This window comes from Tursiops truncatus, chromosome 1 (genome assembly GCF_011762595.2).
Source record: "Tursiops truncatus isolate mTurTru1 chromosome 1, mTurTru1.mat.Y, whole genome shotgun sequence".
Taxonomy (NCBI): Eukaryota; Metazoa; Chordata; class Mammalia; order Artiodactyla; family Delphinidae; genus Tursiops; species Tursiops truncatus.
This window is the reverse complement of record NC_047034.1, coordinates 61543006-61566374: the sequence shown is the minus strand read 5'-3', so window position 1 is coordinate 61566374 and position 23369 is coordinate 61543006. Positions and strand designations below refer to the sequence as shown.

The window sequence follows — 23369 nt, the reverse complement described above, 5'->3', positions numbered from 1 at the left end:
CGGGCCCAGCCGCTCCACGGTATGTGGAATCTTCCCGGACGGGGGCACGAACCCGCGGACTCCCAACCACTGCGCCACCAGGGAAGCCCTGAATAATATACTTTGAAAGTAGCAACTCTGCATTCATTTTTCCTCACGAAATAATGTTACAAACCGAATCCTTCCTTTCCCCCACTCTGCCCAACAGTGTCTTTTTGCATCTCCCTCTGTATTATGGTCAGAATGTCTTGTAATAATGAGATGAGTAGAGGGTAGTAATAAGGTGTGTTTACATCTGAACCCTTCGAATTTTACTTTCCTCACTTTGGTGGTTCAGGCCTCACTCTGTAACGCCAGACCCCCTTTAAAACCTGCTCTCTTTCTCTTAGCCACAATAGAACTCTCAAAGCACGTTGTACCTTTCTTAGAGCAAATACCATATCCTGCCTCACTTTGCTTGAGGGCAGTGACAGTACTTTATTCTTACGTGTTCTACCATTCAAATCAATGCATTTAGCAAAAAAAAATCTGAGGTCACTGACATTAGAAAAAAAGAGATTTTTATTTCCTTTTTAAAGTATCATGGTTTCCTTCAGATATAACTAGATCCTGAAGAGATAATTAAAGTGTAATATTACTGTAAGTTTTAATTTTGAGGCCTCAAAGGGTTGATCTGTTTGAAAAGTATTAAATGTTATCTCTTAAGTAAGGATTAAATGTACTTACTTAAAAACTAGGTTGTACTCTGTAATGACCTATATGGGAATAGGATCTAAAAAAGAGTGGATATATGTATATGTATAACTGATTCACTTTGCTGTACAACAGAAACTAACACAACATTGTAAATCAACTATACTCCAATAAAAATTAATTTTAAAAATAAAGAAGAAAAGGTACATACATTTTTAAATTGCTTTAAGCATTAAGGACTCAATATATATGGGATTCATATATACAAACTACTATACATAAAATAGATACGCAACAAGGATTTACTATATAGCACAAGGAAGGAATCATACCTAATACCTTGTAATAACCTATAATGGAATATAATCTGCAAAAACTCTGAATCATTATGCTGTACACCTGAAACTAACACAATATTGTAAATCAACTATACTTCAATTTAAAAAAAGGACTCAATTTTATAGTTTGTGATAGTTTAATATTATCTTTAGATAACCAGCCCTTAGTAAACCAGGAGTGGTTTACTAAGCAAATTAAAGCTGTAAACAGTTAAAAAAAAAAAAACTGGGTTGTATAGGAGTTATAATATGGGAAGGATTATAGTTAGGTTGACCCTTAAAGTCCTCCTAAAGAAAGTAGATTCTGGGCTGGATGTTGAATAATAACTTAGACTTTCAGAGATAAAGAGGATGGTGGAGAGTGTCTGCATTTTGATCCTATTGTGAGGGTATAACCTTAGTTTTCTCTCTGACACCTCCTCTCTTCCTGTCTTTGTCCTTCCTTCACTAGTATGTTGTATTTCATCCCTCATTTATACATTTTAAAATAAGTGTTCATAAGGCATAGATATCCATTCTCATTCGTGGAGAAATGACAACAGGTTTAGGATAATGAGAAGACTGTCCTCCCTCTACCAAAAAAAATAAAGGCACTCCTGGATAGAATTTTGAAAAGCAGAAGTCAGTCTTTTTTTTTAAGTGTTTATTTTTATTTGCTCATTTATTTATTTTGTTTGGTTGGTTTTTACATTCCACATACAAATGAAATCATACAGTATTTGTCTTTCTCTGTCTGACTTATTTCACTTAGCATAGTACCTTCAAGAACCATCCATGTCACAAATGGCAAGATTTCCTCTTTTTAATGGCTGAGTCATATTCCATTTTTTTGTGGGTATATGTGTGTGTGTGTGTGTATATATATACACACACACACGCACACACACACACATATACACACACACACACCACATCTTCTTTACCCATTCATCCATTTTTTTCACAACTCACACACACACACTGTATTTTATTTTTACAAGAGATAAATAAACTGATACCAAGCATTGTAAATGGATGACCACAACAAAAGCAACAATGATTGCAATTACCAAACACGAAACACACTCACACTATGTCATAATATTGACATTCAGTCCAGTAATCCTCCACTGTAACAGCTCCTTTACTTTGCAGTGAACACTGAATTGTATATTTTTTGCCTCTGAGTCCTTGTGAGATTTTTTTTATTATTACTCAAACAGAAAGTCACAAAAATTATAATCATCCTCATCAGTTCACTCAGTCCCATGTAATTTTTTTTTTCATCTTGATCTTTTGTTAGCACTTTTATGAATTCATCAGTTTTCCATTAGAGTTCTGAAAATGCTTATTCATTCAGTTCAGCAGTATAGTCAGTTACCAGAAACCTGTACTTGTCCAAGTCTTTTCCATGAATTCCTTGACGATGAAACCCTTTTATAGGAACATTTTTGCAAAAGCATCAGAGTACACCCAGAACTGTCTGTAAATGACAAAAGACTTAAAAATGACCACGGTTAAAGATTTGATGAAAGTTCATAATAATGCACTTGACAAGGAAATTTAGTTATTTCTGAGATATACATTTTAAAGTAATTACTAGAATTATGACTTATAACATTATACCAGAACATACAAGATTTTTAGAAATTTCATGTAATGTCTGAAACATTTATATTAACATATTTCCATACAAATAACCCAAAGAAAGTTTAGTATTAGTTGTTTCTTTGTTTTTTTATACTGCAGGTTCTTATTAGTCATCAGTTTTATACACATCAGTGTATACACGTCAATCCCAATCACCCAATTCAGCACACCACCATTCCCACCCCACCGTGGTTTTCCCCCTTGGTGTCCATACATTTGTTCTCTACATCTGTGTCTCAACTTCTGCCCTGCAAACCGGTTCATCTATACCATTTTTCTAGGTTCCACATACATGCGTTAATATACGATATTTGTTTTTCTTTTTCTGACTTACTTCACTCTGTATGACAGTCTCTAGATCCATCCACGTCTCAACAAAGGACTCAATTTCATTCCTTTTATGGCTGAGTAATGTTCCATTGTATATATGTACCACAACTTCTTTATCCATTCGTCTGTCGATGGGCATTTAGGTTGCTTCCATGACCTGGCTATTGTAAATAGTGCTGCAATGAACATTGGGGTGCATGTGTCCTTTTGAATTATGGTTTTCTCTGGGTATATGCCCAGTAGTGGGATTGCTGGATAATATAGTAATTCTATTTTTAGTTTTTTAAGGAACCTCCCTACTGTTCTCCCTAGCGGCTGTATCAATTTACATTCCCACCAACAGTGCAAGAGGGTTCCCTTTTCTCCACACTCTCTCCAGCATTTGTTGTTTGTAGATTTTCTGATGATGCCCATTCTAACTGGTGTGAGGTGGTACCTCATTGTAATTTTGATTTGCATTTCTCTAATAATTAGTGATGTTGAGCAGCTTTTCATGTGCCTCTTGGCCATCTGTATGTCTTCTTTGGAGAAATGTCTGTTTAGGTCTTCTGCCCATTTTTGGATTGGGTTGTTTGTTTCTTTAATATTGAGCTGCATGAGCAGTTTTTATATTTTGGAGATTAATCCTTTGTCCATTGATTCGTTGGCAGATATTTTCTCCCATTCTGAGGGTTGTCTTTTCGTCTTGTTTACGGTTTCCTTTGCTGTGCGAAAGCTTTAAACTTTCACTAGGTCCCATTTGTTTATTTTTGTTTTTATTTCCATTACTCTAGGAGGTGGATCAAAAAAGATCTTGCTGTGATTTATGTCAAAGAGTGTTCTTCCTATGTTTTCCTCTAAGAATTTTATAGTGTCCAGTCTTATATTTAGGTCTCGAATCCATTTTGAGTTTATTTTTGTGTATGGTGTTAGGGAGTGTTCTGATTTCATTCTTTTCCATGTAGCTGTCCAGTTTTCCCAGCACCACTTATTGAAGAGACTGTCTTTTCTCCATTATATATCTTTGCCTCCTTTGTCATAGATTAGTTGACCATAGGTGCGTGGGTTTATCTCTGGGCTTTCTATGTTGTTCCATTGATCTATGTTTCTGTTTTTGTGCCAGTACCATACTGTCTTGATTACTGTAGCTTTGTAGTATAGTCTGAAGTCAGGGAGTCTGATTCCTCCAGCTTCGTTTTTTTCCCTCAAGACTGCTTTGGCTATTCGGGGTCTTTTGTGTCTCCATACAAATTTTAAGATGATCTGGTTCCGTAAAAAATGCCATTGGTAATTTGATAGGGATTGCATTGAATCTGTAGATTGCTTTGGGTAGTGTAGTCATTTTCACAATATTGATTCTTCCAATCCAAGACCATGGTATATCTCTCCATCTGTTGGTATCATCTTTAATTTCTTTCATCAGTGTCTTATAGTTTTCTGCATACAGGGCTTTTGTCTCCATAGGTAGGTTTATTCCTAGGTATTTTATTCTTTTTGTTGTAATGGTAAATGGGAGTGTTTGCATAATTTCTCCTTCAGATTTTTCATCATTAGTGTATAGGAATGCAGGAGATTTCTGTGCATTAATTTTGTATCCTGCAACTTTACCAAATTCATGGATTAGCTCTAGTAGTTTTCTGGTGGCATTTTTAGGATTCTCTATGTATAGTATCATGTCATCTGCAAACAGTTACAGTTTAGGAAGTCAGTCTTTTTTAAGAGACAGATCACATTAGAGACTGACTGCTTTGGGGACAACACTGAAGGATATATTGAAAGGAAGCTTATTTTAGGAAAAGTGAAATTGAACAAAAATTTATCACTAATTGTAATACTCATGATAGCGAATTTGAAAAATACAGATTCGTGTATCTGTTAACATTTGATGTGTTTTGGAGACATATTTTTCCAAAAGTTGTCTTTATTCAATATAGTATTATTTCTCATGAACTGTAAATTTGATTTGGTACATTTAAAAATTTTTTTATTGTAAAGTTAAATAGCTGGAGTAACAAGCTGTGAGGTGGAAACCAAAGGTTCAAAATTCTTACACCTCATCATCTCCTGTCTCTTTATGAGCCTGACCTTGGTGCAATTACTGGTTAGTCATTTAGTTAATAATCTTCACCAGTCAGGGTTGAGTTGGACTCCTTGGTCATAGATTTTCTCCTATGAGTTGGACTCCTTGGTGTAGTAGAACGAGCAATGGGAAGAGAGGCAAGGAGGTCTGTGTTTCAATCTGGGCCCAGTTACTGTCCAGCTCAGTTATTTCAGTAGAAGTGATTTTGTATATTTTTTATTTTTCTCATTTGTAAATCAGGGAGGTTTATTCATTCTTTTTGATGGTCCCTTTCAGTTTTACCTTTTCTAAAATGTTGTATAAATGAAATCATACAGATGTACCCTTTGAGTCTGATTTCTTTCCCTTAGCATGGTATGTTTGTGTGTATTGTAGCTTAGTTTTATCTCTTTCCTCCTTCCTACAAAATGTTGATGAAGTATCAAATGTGTTGCAGTAGTAAATAGAAGTTATAGATTATTCCTTTTGTGTTTTGAGAGGTGGGAAACATAAAGAAAGGTAGCATATGATCTGAGCACTGAAAGGAGTTGAAAAGCCTGAAACCTCTGCAAATCTGGGAAGTAAGAACTATTTGTCAAGAGAGGAAACCTTTGCATATTTCATCCTTGACTGCTGACTACCAAGAAAGAAATAGAACTTCCTGGGAGATGAGGACTTGCCAATTCTTAAACTTCATGTAAATTTCACCTATCTCTCAGCTGGGCCTTCACTGTAACTGGTGTCCTTGGATTCACTTCTAATGATTCTCTGTCACATTCCTCATTACGTATTCCCAAATCTTTTCTCTTGTCCAGAACTTCCCTATCTTATTTCTGTTTTGCTGTTTTTGTTTTCTGAAAATGGCTACCTTTTGATTACTTAGAAAGTTTAGCTATCTGATTTAGCCCCACCACCTTCCTCCTCATCACTTCACATTTTTTTCTGTTTTCACCACCTCCTCCTTTTCTTTTGCTTCTAAGAAAGAAATGTCAGGAATTCCCTGGCTTTACAGTGGTTAGGACCCCACGCTTCCACTGCCGGGGGCCCGGGTTCAATCCCTGGTTGAGGAACTAAGATCCCACAAGCCACGTGATGTGGCCAAAAAAAAAAAAGAAAGAAAGAAATATCCTTCTTCTTCTTCTCCATTATTATAATCCTCTACATTTTCCTCTTAATTCGGTCTCTTCTCATATCCTTCAGGTTCCTGCCCCTTTTTGTTCTTAACATCTTCAGTGTATCTCTTCCTATAGAATCTTTCCTCTCAATCTTTCAATAGACTCAGGTTTCATCTGTCTATAAACCTTTCCTTCCACCCTGTCTACCCCTTTGAACTACCATCCTCTCTCGCTCCCACCACTGCTAGACTTACTGGAATAAATGAGCCCAACTTAGCACCTTGACTTCATTACCACCTGCTTTTTTCTTTGCTTCTTGCTATCTGGATGTGACCCCAAAACTTTTTGTAACTCTTTGGTCATTGTTGATGTTTTTCTTTTACTGTTTTAATATAAAAGCAGTAATTGTAAAAACCTATATGTAAACATGTATGTATGGTTTAAGCACTCATGTGTCTACCACTCTGGCCACAAAACAGTTACCATGTCCCAGAAGGCCACTGTAGGTCCACTCTGATCATATGCTTCTACCACAGAGGTTACCATCATCCTGAATTTAGTGTTAATGATCACATTGCTTTTCTTTCCATTTTTTTCATCTATGTATTTATTATCCTCAAATAATATATTACTTAGATTTACCTGTTTCCATTTTGTAAGTTGAATCATACTATATATATTCTATGACTGGTTTCTTTTGTTCAACATGATGTTTTGGGGATTCATCCAAGTTGGTATGTATATCTATAATTCATTTTCACTGGATATATAATCCCATTATATGAATGTATCACAATTTTTCTATCCATTCTATTACTGATGGACATTTTCATTGTTTTTAGGCTTTTGCTGTTATAAACATTACTGCTATAAATAATTTTGTACTTATCTCTTGATGCATATGTGTGAAAAAGTCTCTAGAGTATTTACTTAATAGTGTAGTTGCCGAACTTTTTCCAGTGTTATTCAGTACTGCCAGCCACAACCAATTTTCCAAAGCGTTAGTACTGATTTATACTGGTACCAACAACAGACGAGAATTTCACAGTCTCGCCAAAACTTGCTATTAACCAACTTTGTAGTTTTAGCCAATCTAGTGGGTGTAAAATGCTATCTCATTGGGATTTTATTGTATTTCCCTAGTTTCCAAGGATGTTGAATAGCCTTTCTTGCGTTTGTGGGCCATTTATGTTTCTTCTTTTGTGAAATTCTTATTCATTTCTTTTTCCTGTTTTATTTTCCTATTGGGTTTCTTTTTAATTGATTCATAGGAGTTCTTTGTGTGTTCTGATACTAATCCTTTGTTGTTTGTATGTATTGCAAATATTTTCTCTTTTTCATTAATTTTACATAGTCCTTTAATGAACAAAGCTTGTAAGTAGTTAAATTTATGTCTTTTCAAGTTTGCGGTCATGTAAAGAAATCCTCCCCTTTAACAAGGTTATAATGATATTCTCTTACATTGTCTTCTAAAAATGTAATAGTTTTGCACTTCACACTTAGGTCTTTAATCCTCCTGAAATGTTCTTTTTCTTTTAATTTTTATTTATTTATTTATTTTTGGTATGGTATGCATTGATCTATAATAATTTCATTTTTTCCCCAAACTGATACCTAGTTATCCATTTATTGAAAACTGCATCCTTTCCTCACTGAGTTGCAGTACCACCTCTGTCACGTTTCAAGTGTCCAAAGATATGTGCTTTGTTTCCAGACTCTCTTTTCTGATCTGTTTGTTTATCCCTGCACTGATATCACACTCTTCTAATTATTATAGCCTTGTGATGAGTCTTGATATCTTGATAGTGCAAGTCCCTCTACTTTTTGTTTTATAGAACATGTTGGCTCTTTGCCTTTCTATTTAAATTTTAGATTCAGCCTGTCAATTATACACACGCCGCCCTGAGAAAGACAATGAAAGAAAAGAAGAAAGAAAATAACTTGTTGAGATTTTGATATGAAATTGCTTTGAATCCATAGATGAATCTGGGAAGAACTGATTTCTTTACAATGTTGTCTTTCAATAAGTGAGCCTTTATTTATTTCTTCTTTATTATTTTAAAATAAAGTTTTATAATTTTCTGCTTATAGGACTTGCTGTAGTTTGAGAGATTTATTCCCAGGACTTTATATTTTCTAAGTGCTATAAATAAAATTGTTTAAATTTTTTTCATTTGGTGTATAACAAAGGCAATTTTTTTATTTTTTATTTTTTTCCGTACATGGGTCTCTCACTGTTGTGGCCTCTCCCGGTGTGGAGCACAGGCTCTGGACACGCAGGCTCAGCGGCCATGGCTCACAGGCCCAGCCGCTCCGCGGCATGTGGGATCTTCCCTGACCGGGGCACGAACCCGTGTCCCCTGCATCGGCAGGCGGACTCTCAACCACTGCACCACCAGGGAAGCCCACAAAGGCAATTTTTAAATAGATTTTGTGTGTTGCAACCTTATTAAACTGTCTTATTCTGATAATAAATTGTTACATTCCTTAGGATATTCTATATTCATAATCAGATTATCTAAGAAGAAAGTTTTATTTCTTTTTCCCAACTTACCTGTTTTCTTGCCTTATTTTGCTGGCTAAGCCTTCCAATAGCTAACACCCTTATCTTGTTCTTAATCTTAAAGGGAGTGCATTTAATGTTCTCTTTGTCAAGTTAGAGAAGCTTCTTTCTGTTCCTACACCTAGAATTTTTATCATAAGTGGATATTGAATTTTATGTAAGCATTTTTCTGCATCCTTTGAGATGATTGTATGATTTTCCCCCTTCAATGAATGTAGGTAATCATATTATGTGAATTTCTTTTAACCCCAAACCAATCTTGCATTCTTGGAATAAATGCATCTTAGTCACAATATTTTATCTTACTAGATTATTTTTGTTATTATTATTTAGGATATTTCCATATATTTAATGAGTACAGCTGGCTTGTTTTTTCTTTTTTCTTTTTCATACTTATCTTTGTCAGGTTTTGGTATCAAGGTTATGCTGGCCTCATAAAATGTTTGGAAGTGTTTCCTTTTTTTTAACCCCATTCTGGAAAAGGTATATAGGATTGGAATTATTTTTTCCTTGAATTTTTGGAAGCAAGCAGAGTAAAATTGTCTGGGCTTTTCATTTTCTTTTTGGGGTGATTTTTATCTACTAATTCAGTTTCTTCAAATGCTGTGGGACTCTTTGGCTTTTTTTTTTTTTTTTTTTCCTTCTTGAGTCAATCTTGATAAGTTTAGTTTCTAGAGAGTTATCTGTTTCTAAGTTTTAATTTTATTGGTTCACAATATCTTTTTTGGTTTCTGTGACATTTTTTGATTGTGCCCTTTCTGTTATCCTTAAATTATTTGCTCCTTCTCTTTTATTTTATTTTAACTTACCAGATGTTTGTAAGTTATATGATTCTTTTGAAAGAACCGAAGTGATGTTTCTGTTATGTGTTTTTCCCCATTTCATTAATTTTTAGTCTTACCTTTATTAATGCCTTTCTTCTGTTCTCTTTAGATTAATTTCTTTCTTCTTTCTCAGTACTTAATCCTTATCTTTTACCATTTGATCATAGTACTAAACTACCCTGTCCTTGCAACTCTGTCTTCTCTGGCTCCTGAGGCACACTGGTCTTGAGGGGGTTGTTTCCTACTTTTCTAACTGCTTCCTCTGACTCTTTGTCTTTACATCTCCAATGTAGGTGCCCTCTTATCTTCAACCTTCTTTTCTCTATATGTGGTCTCCAGTCTACCATGATTCGAACTTAGGATTTTTCAACTTTATGATGGTGCAAAAACCATATGCACTCAGTAGAAACCATACTTCGAATCTTGAATTTTGATCTTTTCCTGGGCTAGATGCTGGGCGGCAGCAGCAGCCACAACTCCCAGTCAGCCACGTGATCAGGAGGGGAAACAGCCAATATACTTACAACCATGCTGCACCTATGCAGCCATTCGTTTTTCACTTTCAGTACATTATTCGGTAAGTTACATGAGATAGTCAACATTAAGTGTTCTGAGCACATTTAAGGTGGGTCAGGCTAAGCTATGATGTTCTGTAGATTAGGTGTGTTAAATGCATTTTTGACTCATGATATTTTCAATTTAGGAAGGGCTTATCAGAATGTAACCCCATCGTTAGTTAAGGAAGATCTATACATATATCCATTCTTATTTAATAGACATTTTTACTCTCCTAATATCAACTACCACTTATCTGTGAGTGGATTTAGGTACAATCAGGGACCCATTCCTTGTCTTAGCTCTTCCACTAACTAGCTATGACATCTTGAGCAATTGATTTAATATCCCTTAATCTCTGTTTCTTCACCAAGGAGGTGTTGTATACAAGACCTGTGAAGTTTACCTCAGTAATACTGTTCCGGAGACAACCTTATAAACTCTTCAGCTCTGGCCTCTGTCATTTCTAAATTCCTCTGGATCACCTTTCTTAGATGTTTTATTAGGGTTTCTCAAACTCTATACTATATCTTATGTTAAACTTCTTATGTAATTCACCCTCTCCCCCAACCTTTTAATTTCCCTGGTTACTCCTTTGGATGTTGCTGTTTTCTCAGGCTCGCATTTGGTTTTGGCTCCCAGCATCCCTGTCTCTCCATACTGTCTTCATACTCAAGTCTGATTAGGGTGCATGTGTGTATGTATCTGTTCCCCTCTTCTTTCTTTAGCCCAGATTATGTCGTGATGTTCTACAAGAATGATTTCTATGTAATGTCTACTTTCTTCTACCTCTCACCTCCCAGTGGAGCCTCAGCACCTTAATTTTTTAAAAAATACCTGCCTTAGACCTCTGCTTATCTGAGTTGTTGTCTACGTATTTTTTTCACCAAACCATGCTTTGGATACCATACCTTTATGCCACCCCTCCCCAACCCCAAGAGGCTGAGCCAGGGCACTTAAATAGTATTACCTGTAGGACACTGGAGTAGGCTTTGTATCAGGGATACCAGAAATGAGTCAGTCTTGCATTATATAGTTCTTTGTGATTTACAAGAAGCTTGTTATCATTTTTATGAGAACTTGAAAATGGAACCAGTGTGTGGAATTTTTATGGTCTCCATGAGAGTGAAATATTTGGTTCTGGAAGACATCTTCATTTGGTGATATGTTAATCTCTAAGTGCTTGTCTCTGTTTTTCAAAATCTTATCTTCTTTTAGCGTTGTTGATTTATTTAATATATCTTGAGCATGTTTCTCTAATGGTGCACAATCTTAAAATCTTGATGTTTAAGTAATGATTTCCTACATCAAGATAGAGACAGCAGCTAATGACAAAATGTGCAACTTTAGAATAGTGAAACTTCTCTATGTGGCTTATGGAAGTGACCCTAGTTACCTTAAATTTTATTTCATACTAGTTTCTCACTACTTGACACAAGCATGTACTCTTTTAATTCCATTAGCTGTATATGTCTAAGTAGTTCTATATTTCCTATCTATGAGAAATTTTAGGAAAAACCATAAGAGAACAGTCACTATGGGATTTTTCAAGGAGGTGAAATATATGTACACTTTTTTAATAATTATCTCAAAGAAACCTTAAATAGCTCTGTGAGTCATGTGATCTACCTAATTATTCTATTAAAGTGATACATTTGCTAGCAGTTAGCTAGGATATATAATGGCAGCAGTTAGCACCCTTTTAGAAATACTGCCTGAGGTTTCTAACTTGTACTCTTTTAACTGGTCTGCTCTATGTGTACACACGGGTGAGTATGAGAAGATGAGGTGTTCCAGTGGTAGGAAATGGAAGCTCAGTACCATGTTCACATGACTCAATGATTCTTGCAGGTTTCCATAGTCTGTTATATTTTATTCAGTACAAAGTATTCTGGTTATTTCTAAGTAAGAGCTGGATATAGTAATTTTAAAACAATGAATTATATCACTTAGAAAATATTTCTGGGTATTAGGGTGGTATGTCTTTCCATAGATTAGTCCTATCCTAACATTAGATTGCAGTATATGTGGTTAAAGGCACTGGCATAACATTTAGAAAATCATAATGATAGCAGAGCCCTTGCTAATTAGATGCACACCACAATCTATACTTTGGGATTGAAGAAATTAGTAAAACCATTTTGTTTATCTTGTAAATGATTGCTTTTACTGTCAGATTGTCATTTATTAAGGCATTTTAAGTTAAGAGTAAATTCATCTCGGTCTTGGCAAAGTCACCTGTGAATTTCTTCTGTCCAAGCCAAGTACTGAGAAGGGAGAGACTAGAAGAGAGCCTTGGTACCCCCCTTAGAACTCTGTCTCTACCAGTCTTCACGACAGTATAATAATGATAATCTCTTCTTCAAGCCACCTTAGGTTTCATGCTTGTTCTGACCCCACTTGCTCTCCAGTCACTGCTTTCCCTTCTGAACTAACACAATCTTATGATTGTAATTCATTATTTATAATTTTGTTTCTGTTTCTTAAGCTTTATCTGTGTTCATGTACTTGTCCTACAGTACTACCTTTAGAAGAAAAATCATTTTACTGTATTTCCTTGTTCTTTTGAATCTCTTCTCCTCCTTGGAGGTACTTAGAAAAATGCTTATACAAAATAGGTGCTTGATAAATGCACCTCTTTAAGAAAAGTCTGGTGCTTATTTCAGTTTTTGTATTTTTAATAGTTATATTATTTTGCTTGCTTTCTAGGCACACAAACCAATGGTCTGGACTTTCAGAAGCAGCCTGTGCCTGTTGGAGGAGCAATCTCAACAGCCCAGGCCCAGGCTTTCCTTGGACATCTCCATCAGGTAGAATGTTCTGCTCAACCATATGTGAGAGTAAAAAACGGAGGCGTGGAATGCTAGGGCCTGGGGAAGCGATTTCAGAATGTGGGACTGTTTAAGTTGATTAAAGCCTGGTGCTATCAGCATCTAATCATGTCATTCTGAATGGTTAGTATGGAATCCTATAGCTTAGTTGACTGTATAGCTATTGACCCCACAGCTGTGTGAACAAAAGAGTTCCTTGTTACAAACAGAATATATTTATGACAACTGGGTTACTGTGTTTGTGAGTGTGGTCTGTGGTGGCTGACTGAAGGTAGTAAATGACAAAGTCATCCAAAATGATGTAGCTCCCATTGCCTGAGACCTGCTCTGTAAGGCTCTGAGCTCACAGCTCATAGCCCTTCTTTAAAACAGCTTCAGACCATTTTGATTTGGACTACTCAGAGCCTTTGCTTGACTGTGAACCCCCTGGTTTGGGGTTCAACTTTATTACCCTTATGTTACATGAATTTCTCCCAAGTCTAAAACAGGCTGTGGATTCTGTTCATCCACATTTTAGCTTTAAGGTATAGGGAAGGAGAATATAAAAACAAACATTGACTCCCCAAGAGTTTTGGGATGTGGGAACTGGTTGAAAATGGAAAGTAAATAAAACAATGAAAACATTTGGGAGATAGATTATCAGAGTGTCTCAACCCCTTGATTTATATTAACATAAATCAAGATTTATTTATGATAAATTTATTTATGACTTATTAGAGCAATACTTTGTGTAACTTGGTGATCTTTACCTCAGATAAACCCTAGAACCAATTTAGTGTTCAAATTGTGTTGGTCAGCAGTGTTGGTGGTAGTGACTTTAGTGATGATAGTGCCTGATGGTATTAGTGGTAGAGGTTCAATGAAAAGCACATATGGACATAAAATAGTAGATATTCAATAATTATTTGTTGAACAAATGAATGAATGAATGAATGGTAAAATATATGGGAACACAGAGGAAGAAATGATTAACTCATCCTGTGTAGTCTCTAAGACATTATCGTAGAGAGGATGATTTTTGAGCCAAGTTTTAAAGGTTGTTGGGAGCTAGCTAAATGGAGTTGTAAAGGGATGCTCTCACTTTTTATTTTCAACTTTCTATTTCAAAACTTTCAAATCTATAGAAAAGTTATAACCGTAGAACAATTTTCAACCAAAAGCTCTTCATCTGGCATCACTAATTGTTACTTTATTACCATATATTCTTAATCTGTGTGTGTTTGTACACATACATTTTGTGTGTTTATATATATGTCAACTTGTCCCATTATTGTGATACTGAATTTGATCATTTGATTAAGGTAGAGTCTCAGATTTGTCTACTGTAAAGGTAACTTTCTTCCTGATAATTAGTAAATAATGAGGAGATACTTTAAGACTTGTAAATATCTTGTTCCTCAACAGACTTTTACCCAGAAACATCATGATTTAAATAAAATTACAAAGAAACTTTATCTCCTTTAAATCTTTGTACCTGAAACTCTTTCCTCTGGCTCTTTGACTTCTTAGCCTTTAATCTTAAACATACTATCTTTTCATATAATTCTCCCTTGGTTATACTATGTCTAAAGTGTGTTCTCCAGAAATCTCTGGATTTTGTTCTGTTTTAGGTGCTTTTTTCTCTTTTCTCTCTCTTTTTTGTTTTTTATTTGGGGGGAGGGTTCTTATTTCAACTCACAGGACTTTCAGTTTAAATAAAGGACACCGCACTCAGTTAATTTTAGTTAGCTCTGAACTCTATACTGATCTCCATACCAACACTTATATTTAAGTTCAGGAAATCTTGATGCTGTGTGATAAATCCAAAATGGAATTCTTATCTTCATGTTAATGACACTACCATTTTCTGAGTCTTCCAAATTTGAACCTGGAATAATACATGACTTTTTTTTTCTTCATCTATATCCAGTCAGTTGCCATGATCCTATGTAGCACCTTGAAATACTGTTCATGTTTCCTACTTCTAATTCCCACTGCTGCCATTCTAGGGTTGGTTTCCATGTATTCTATCCTAGTTTATATAACAATCCAGTTATTTTGTACAGTGTTGCTCAATTTGGATTTGTCTGATGTTTCATCACAATTAGATCAGGTTATATACTTTGGGAAGGAATACACTATAAATAACGCTTGGTTCTAACTCAGTAAAACATACATTTGTAGAGGCTTGTTGATGACCACCTCTAATGATGGATGTCAACAGTATTAGACTAGAACTTCCCCGATTTCTTTACTTAATAGGTCCAGCTCGCTGGAACAAGTTTACAGGCTGCTGCTCAGTCTTTAAATGTACAGGTAAGCTGGGATATGGGATTATGGATCAATTTTTCTATTCATTTTTACCATATTTTTCTAATTTTCTGCAATGAGTATACAATAATTTTATAATGAAAATACTTAGAATTATTACTTTTTTTCTTACTGAATCTCATAAAGATTTAAATAATGATAATAGTTGCCATTAATGAAAATCCATTTTATATTATTCCACTGTGAATGTCCAAAGGTGAACAAGAAAAGTCTACTTTTAAAGTTTTATATGTAAGTTCGGTAAAAATGTTTCTCAGTTGTACAGCCATAACACATGCCTAAACACAAAGCAAAAGAATACCTTAAATGTCCTTTTGTTTCGAAATATATTTTTATTTATCATTTTTCATATCTTAGGAAAACACTATAGTATAGGAAAGAGCACTGGAATGAAAGACAGAGGTCCTAGGTTTGAATTCTCATTCTGCCACTAACTAGCTGTTTGAACTTTGGCAAGTCACTTAACCTCCTGGGGCGCATTTTTTTCTTATACAGTTGGCCCTCCCCTCCCCAGGTTCCACATCTGCTGGTACAGAGGGCTGGCTGACTGTGAGGGACGTTAGCATCCACAGATTTTGGTGTCCATGGGGGGTCCTGGGACTAATCCTCTGTGGATACCAAGGGGCAACTGCGTGTATTTAAGTGGGGAAATTTAGAAGATTGCCAGAGGTCCTCTCTGCTCTAAAATGTTGTGAGTTTGCAATTAAACATATTTATAAACATTAATGGGCTTCATACAGTCAAAATTTTGAAGATAACACTTAAATCTGGGTGCTTTGTTTCTATGAACCATATGGTAAAACGTGCAAAGTTCAAGTATTATGCATGACTCCATAATATTTCAATCAACCTGCTGCTTCCTTTCATTATAGTGTTTAGGTAACTAACAGTCAAGAGGAAAAAACAGTATTCTGGAAGGTTGATTTCAGTGTTGCTAATGACTAAAGACCTTGGGTTGAGCATTCCATGAAACCTAGTAGAGTATGGACCTAGTAACACATGGAGACAAGAAGAGAAAAGAAAAGGAGATAATGTGACCTTCCTTTCTGAGAGAGAGGAGGCGGAAAATTGCCTTGGTTTCCATGGTAAACTTTCATCCCTTAGAGAGATGTTGGCAAACAGGCTGAATCTCCAGTGCGGAATGTTTACAGTCTTGCACTGTAATTATCTCTCAATGACTGGCAGAATTAATCAGAGCCTTTATGTTAATTAGCCTTGCTGCAGTCCCCAAAACAGGTGGTGGGAAATATGCAAATCTATGCAGAATTTTCATGCTCTGCATAACCAGTTTTAATTACCATAAAATTTTCTCTCAGTGCCCCTTTCCAGGAGTATGTTCTCTTTCCCTCTTGACTGCAGCATTTTCTAAGTTTGTGTGTTACTTGATGGGGGATGCTAAATTTATAGTTCTTCAAAATATTAGATGAAAAGTTCTGTGGGTCAAGTAATCAATTTATAAGATGGTATATAAGGAAGTTTTAGACTGACCACCAAAGACATGTCAAAATGTTGGAATGGAGGGTCTGTCTAATGTAAACATAGGCTGAAATTGTATTCTTCACGTACTCCTTACTTCCAGAGTTGAGGATTTGGGTTTGTGAAAAATTCTGTTGACTTGTGGGGGACCAAATTATTTTTTCTTCTTAAAAATTATAATTGCAGCTTTGCTGATATTGGAACAAAAAGTCTGAAAACTTAATACATAAAATTAGGAAAATACAAAGGTTTAGAAGAAAGGAAAAGAGTGAAATCAGAAAACTCATGATTAGATAAGTCTGTATTGTAAATAATCCTTAAAACATGGAATTGTGAGTACATTTTTTTAAAATCAACTATTTTAAATCTTTTATTCCCCCCGCCCCACCTCAGTCTAAATCTAATGAAGAATCGGGGGATTCACAGCAGCCAAGCCAGCCTTCCCAGCAGCCTTCAGTGCAGGCAGCCATTCCCCAGACCCAGCTCATGCTGGCTGGAGGACAGATAACTGGGGTAAGTTTTCACTGAGAAATTTGTAACAAACTTTCTCTGTGTCAGAACTGCCATTGGGGGACTTCCCTGACAGTCCAGTGGTTGAGACTTTGCCTTCCAGTGCAGGGGGTGTGGATTTGATCCCTGGTCAGGGAGCTAAGGTCCCACATGCCTCACTGCCAAAAAACCAAAACATAAAACAGAAGCAATATTGTAACAAATTCAATAAAGACTTTAAAAAAATGGTCCACATCCAAAACTTTCAAAAAAAAAAACTGCCATTGGTCAATATCTGATTAGATCTGTTGGCTGTAGCAGACAGTAGTAACATAGCTATGCCTGGCACTGTTATGTCTTTAAAGGAACTTCCTGCACCGTAAGCAGCTCTGAGAAAGGAACTATCTTTGTCACGAGTTTTCAGGGTATTTTTTCTTACTATTGCAGATATGCTCTGGGTAAACTAAGGACTTTTTAAAATTCACGTTTCAACCGTTGCTTCATCATGCAGTGGCGTCACGATCCCATGGTTGAGACAGTTACAGTGATGAAATTGTAGTTGTCAGTTTGGAGTTATAACATCACTGCAGAGTAATGGATTAGTACCTACAAAAGAAAAACATTTTAAGTTACCGTATAGTGTTCTAAAATGAAACTTCTGATCTCATATCCTGGCTCTGTAGTTTACTGTATTGGCTAATTACTTCATCTCTCTGTGCCTCAGTTTTCCTTCAGTTAAATGAAGATGTAATAATACTTATCTAACAGTATTGTTTTAAAGATTAAGAGTAATAACATACATAAAACTCATAGAACAGTGCTTGGCATGTAGTAGCATTCAATAAATGTCATCTGTTTTTATCAATAGTAAATTGGCCTGTGCAAATATATTAAGCTTTTAACTTTTGAGCTGTCTTCGCTCTGAGACATCATTAAAAATATTTTTCCAATGTTGACAATTTGTCTATTAAGTTATCTTTTTGGGGGGGTCAAGAGGAGTGGTAAGTTATTTGTTATTCGATTCACATCACGTCAACCCACAAAATTTTTTATTTCCTTCATTTCAGTTAAGTTTGTTTTGGCAGTGATGGAAGGCTCTTTTAAGAACTGTTGCAAACTTGTTTACGAAATCCCATCAGTAGAGATTAATATATGTTTACATGTTATATAAAATATTTATAAACGTGTATCTCGAAGCGTATTGGGTTTTTGAATGATTTGATTTTGATTCTTATATCTCTAATGCACAAACTGTATCAGACCCTTTTTGAAAGAGGATTGTGCCATTAAGTGACTGTACATGCGCTTCAGAATATTCCTTCTTGGTTTGATCAGAACATGTCACCAAAAAGAAGGTAGAACATACTTATCACTTTAAGTGTGTTTGAAATAAGTTGCACTATGAAAGCAAGTTTAAATCTTCAAATACATTTCCTGTTTTCTTTGGGGTTTGTTTTGAGTGACTAGTGTTTACAATAGTTGGAGATACTTGGGATTCCAGGTTCAGAATGGCTGGAGCTTCTATTAAACTTGGGCATTAGGATTCATTTGCATGTAAAGAGAGCGGCTGTCACCACCTGTTTCACAGAGATAATGTGTTGGAAAGAGGATGTAAAGTTGCAGAGACCCAATGCTTTCAATAACAGAAAAGGCTGTTGGGGAGGAGGCTGTAGGGACTTGGAAAAGAAACAAATGGACCTCATATTCTTTAGTCATATCTTAGGACATAATGAAATGATGGAATATGGCAGGGATTCATGCTAATGGGAAGCAGCTGGGCCTTATCAGTTCTTTCCTGGTCAGATCCAGCATCCTTGTTCCTCATTCATCTGACTAATCACTTGCTGTTCTGTTGGGTGTAAATTTCTTTTCATATCCTGTCAGCATTGATTCTTTTTTTTCTTGCTTACTAGTTAATTACTTTTTTGCCTGAACCCTAGGGCCTTGGACAAGCTTGAATGATTAAGTCCAGAGTGAGGACCACCATTTTAATTTAAATGTCTGCTAGTCCTGGTAGCTTGATGGCTAATGAACATTTTATTTTAGCCTCATGCTAACCATGTGAAGTTGGGTAGCTAAGGTTTAATACCACTTGAGTTGCTTACTTCAAAACAGTGGCCTTGCATTAGAGGCCAGTCTCCTTCAACCCTTTCCGACTGTTTGTCCTGATTTTGTTTAGCTGACTTTGACGCCAGCCCAGCAACAGTTATTACTACAGCAGGCACAGGCACAGGCACAGCTGCTGGCTGCTGCAGTGCAACAGCATTCCGCCAGCCAACAGCACAGTGCTGCTGGGGCCACCATCTCAGCCTCCGCCGCCACGCCCATGACTCAGATCCCCCTGTCTCAGCCCATCCAGATCGCACAGGTGAGTGAGTAACTCTCATAGCTGGGGCAGGAAGGGAGGAATAAAATGGCAGGTTTTCTTTGGTATTAAGCTTACTTTCTGATTGTTAGTGTGAGGTAAGTGGTGTAGCCTTCTTTACCACTGAACTAGAAATAATACATTTGTTTGCTTATTTGAGTTGATATTATAAACACATAACTGATTATTTGAATAACTGACTGTTTAAGTGACAATTCTTGAATAATTGGCTGGCATATTTCTGAAGCAGGGGATTACTGTATTTATTTTAATTAGCTAATTACAGCAGGCATGGGTTCTTTCATGTGCTCTGCAGTGAATGTTGCCACCCATGTGTGAGAGAAACTGCACGTCATCTTTCTGCTAGAGTGATTAGCTCTGTGCAGAATTGCATTAGAGTGTTGTTTGGCTTTAATTTTCGCATTTTAGGGCAAAGTATCCAGAGATAATAAAAATTTATTTAAGAGGCATAGACAGTTCTACCAAGGAGGAAAAAAGCTAAATGAAATCCTTTATCTCAAGGAGAGGAAAAAAGTATAAGTAGTCATATCAGTGAAATGTATGAAGAGTTATTATGAGTCTAGTGCAGATAATTATCTTTATCCCCCCAGAGAAGGCTCAGAAATAGACTTAAATTGTAGCTAGAGTTTGACTAAACATTAAAAAGAACCAATTAACTAAAAGTGTACAGAATAGATGTCAGGCTAATCTTTATGACTGTTATATACAATCTTTATCAAGATCATGTTTTTATTTTGGCCATTTTTTTCATCACCAAATAAATGTTTTTAGTGCCTAAGCTGTGAGACTCTATGTTGACATTATTCTAATAAGGTAATATACATGAAAGTATGTTGAAAATTATAAAATACTAGGCCAATATAAGCAAGTGTAATATGTTGTAGATCAGATTTTTATATGGATAGCTATTTTTTTTTTAAATTTTTACACTGATTTCTCAGTTGAGTTACATAGGCTGGTGCCACATTTCATGAATCATTATAAATCTTTTAATTTATTGATGCAAGTTCAGACGTAGCACTCTCAATTTTTGCTTAACAAGAGAAAACTCTAATCAAACACTTAAAAACTCAACCTATTCTTTTCTCACTTGAGAGAAAAACCCATATTGGTCTCTACATGTTAAAAACACAACCATAAGCATTTGTTCTGAGGGAATTTTAAATAACTGTTGAAAATTAGATACAGCATAAGTCACGACACAATATATGCCCACAGAAATAACAAGTCCTTGTAGCAGCTCCAGGTTTCTTCACATGCTTTGTGAATGCACCCAGAGCACATCCTTGTTGGGAGTTTATAAGAATGTCAAATATTAACTCTTCTTTATTTGGATGACAGAATTCATCATCTGGGAACCTTAAGATTAAGCAAGCTTTTATTTCAGAGTCTCCAATCCATGTTTTAATCCTAATTTTTTAGGATCTGCAACAACTGCAACAACTTCAGCAGCAGAATCTCAACCTGCAACAGTTTGTGTTGGTACATCCAACCACCAACCTGCAACCAGCGCAGTTTATCATCTCACAGACGCCCCAGGGCCAGCAGGGTGAGCGCCTCCTTAGAGCTTATTAGTGGTACGGTACACCAAGGCTGTCCACTTGTGTGACATACATGCTGACTACTGTCATTTTGGCCCAGAAGCTGTCCATTAGAACAGTGTTTTTATTAAATTTTATTTAACTTTAAGCTCAGTATTCATGTTGAGAAAAATATTTTTTTTGTCATGCATACCTAATTATTGAAGGTCATCCTTCACTGCCTTTCATCTGTTTAATCAGTAAGGAGGACCATGGGTTTGGCCAAAATTCTAAATTAAATCCTTCAACATGCTGAACATACATTGGATAAATTGCTTTTATGTTTTGATAGTTTTTCATGGGAATGTGTTCAAAGAATGGGCTGAGCATTGTAAGTATACGCTTCTAACAATCATTTGTTTTCTTTTAAAGTTTAAGAAGGAGAGAGTGTCATGTTAGAAATTGTGCAAATTTTGTGAATTATAAAAAACATCTTCAAGGCCTTTTAGTGCTGAATATTGTTGTGTTAATGCTGTATAAAGTTCAATCATGTTTGTAATGGAATCAGTATAGACAGTATCAGAGTATCAAGGCTTCAACTCAAGGAACATTAGTGCATCTCTATTGATTCCTCATTATTTCTGGTTTTTAGCCTTTTTTCTTCTTGATCATTCATTCCAAAATCTTTTGTTGTATAAATAACCTATTCCACTTTTAATGGATAGGATAGCCTGCACCTTTAATGAACTAGATAGTTCTCTGTCCCAGCATATACTAACTGTTTCTAATGGCTTCTGGGTTAAGAAGTTGAGCTTTTTTTTTTTTTTTTGGAGTTTCAAGCTGCTTCCATTTAGAATGCTTCTTCACTTTCATCCATTCCTTGGTAAAATAAAGAATTGGCCAATCAGAGAGGTTATTCAAGTTACGCTAAAGACATCTACCAGTTTTAGTTTGTTCCATATCTTGTTGCCCAAATTGTATTTAACAAGACTGAATTTTAGGCAAATAAGACATTAAGAGTTTTAAGACCAGTAAGCCTATCTGGGGATCAGTTGGAAATTTTCACTTCACTTTCTCATTTTTTCTTTTGCCATTTGTTCAAGGTAATCTTTAATGTTTGACATAACATGTTTGTGTTTTACAGGTCTCCTGCAAGCGCAAAATCTTTTAACGCAACTACCTCAGCAAAGCCAAGCCAACCTCCTACAGTCGCAGCCAAGCATCACCCTCACCTCCCAGGTCGGTTTTCTTCCATGAGGGTTGCTTTCTTTTATCCTGTTGTCTTGAGACTCTGTGGGGATTTGTTTAACTTAAAACCACAACCCCTTAATAAAAATAATTCAAATAGTTTTAAAAAACTCACCAAAATTTCAAAGCTAGGCTTATCAGCTTGATAAAGCAGTGCTACCAAATTGATGTAGTCTTTGAAAATCTTCAAGGAGTCCCTATTTTCTTATATTTTCATAAAGAATAACTGTGTTAGCACCAAATGATTAATGAGTTCTGGCTGTTTGACCACCCTCCCCACCCTGATATTTGGCAGTAGAGATTACCACTTGAGCTAGACCTAGAGCCTGAGTTAAAACCTATCATTGCCCTTTGCTCCTTCTCAGAAACTGCAAAGAAGCTCTTATCTCTGTGTTTTATTCCATCTCAACTTTTAGATGTTGCTTTAGCTACTTTTTACCAGAGTTTAAGGCATCTAGAGGGTCTAGGCAGGTCTAGGCGTCTAGAGGTTTAAGCTTTAGATCTAGTTCTGTTTCTTTCCTAGCTGTGACTTTGAGCATGTCATTTCACCTCTCTGCACCTCTGTTTCCTCATAGGTAAATTAGGTGATTGAACTAGCTGATCCTGAATTCCCCTTCCATCTCTGATTCTCTTTGTCCATAATCGTGGAAGTTATCAGTTAATGCTAACAAATTACTAGATTTGACAAAATTCAACAACTTTATGATAACAACTCTTCTAGGAATTAGGAGGTAACTTTCCCAGCCTGCTAAAAGGCATCTACAAATAAACCATCATAAAGACTGAATACCTTCTCCCTAAGATCAGGAACAAGGATGTCCACTGTTACCACTTTTATTCAGCATTGCACTGAAGGGCCTAGCAAGGCAATAAGACAAGAAAAATAAATAAAGGACGTATAGATTAGAAAGGAAGAAGTAAACTGTCTTAATTGGTAGATGACATGATTGTCTATGTAGAAAATCCAAATCCAAGGAATCCAAATCCAAGGAATCTACAAAAAAGTTGCTGGAATTAATAGTTGAGTTTAGCAAGTATGTAGGAT

General features: G+C 35.9%; 1 protein-coding gene across 6 annotated transcripts in view; it reads left to right on the top strand.

Moving 5' to 3' along the window:
- Window positions 1–23369, top strand: part of POU2F1 (POU class 2 homeobox 1) — a 191029-nt gene that overhangs the window by 117408 nt on the left and 50252 nt on the right. For all 6 annotated transcript variants that reach the window (XM_073804711.1, XM_073804723.1, XM_019952709.3 and 3 more), the window contains exons 3-8: window positions 12774–12874; window positions 15137–15190; window positions 17075–17194; window positions 19350–19538; window positions 20979–21105; window positions 22221–22315. In XM_073804711.1, the coding sequence (XP_073660812.1) occupies window positions 12774–12874; window positions 15137–15190; window positions 17075–17194; window positions 19350–19538; window positions 20979–21105; window positions 22221–22315 (686 nt within the window). The remainder of the gene's footprint in view (window positions 1–12773; window positions 12875–15136; window positions 15191–17074; window positions 17195–19349; window positions 19539–20978; window positions 21106–22220; window positions 22316–23369) is intronic.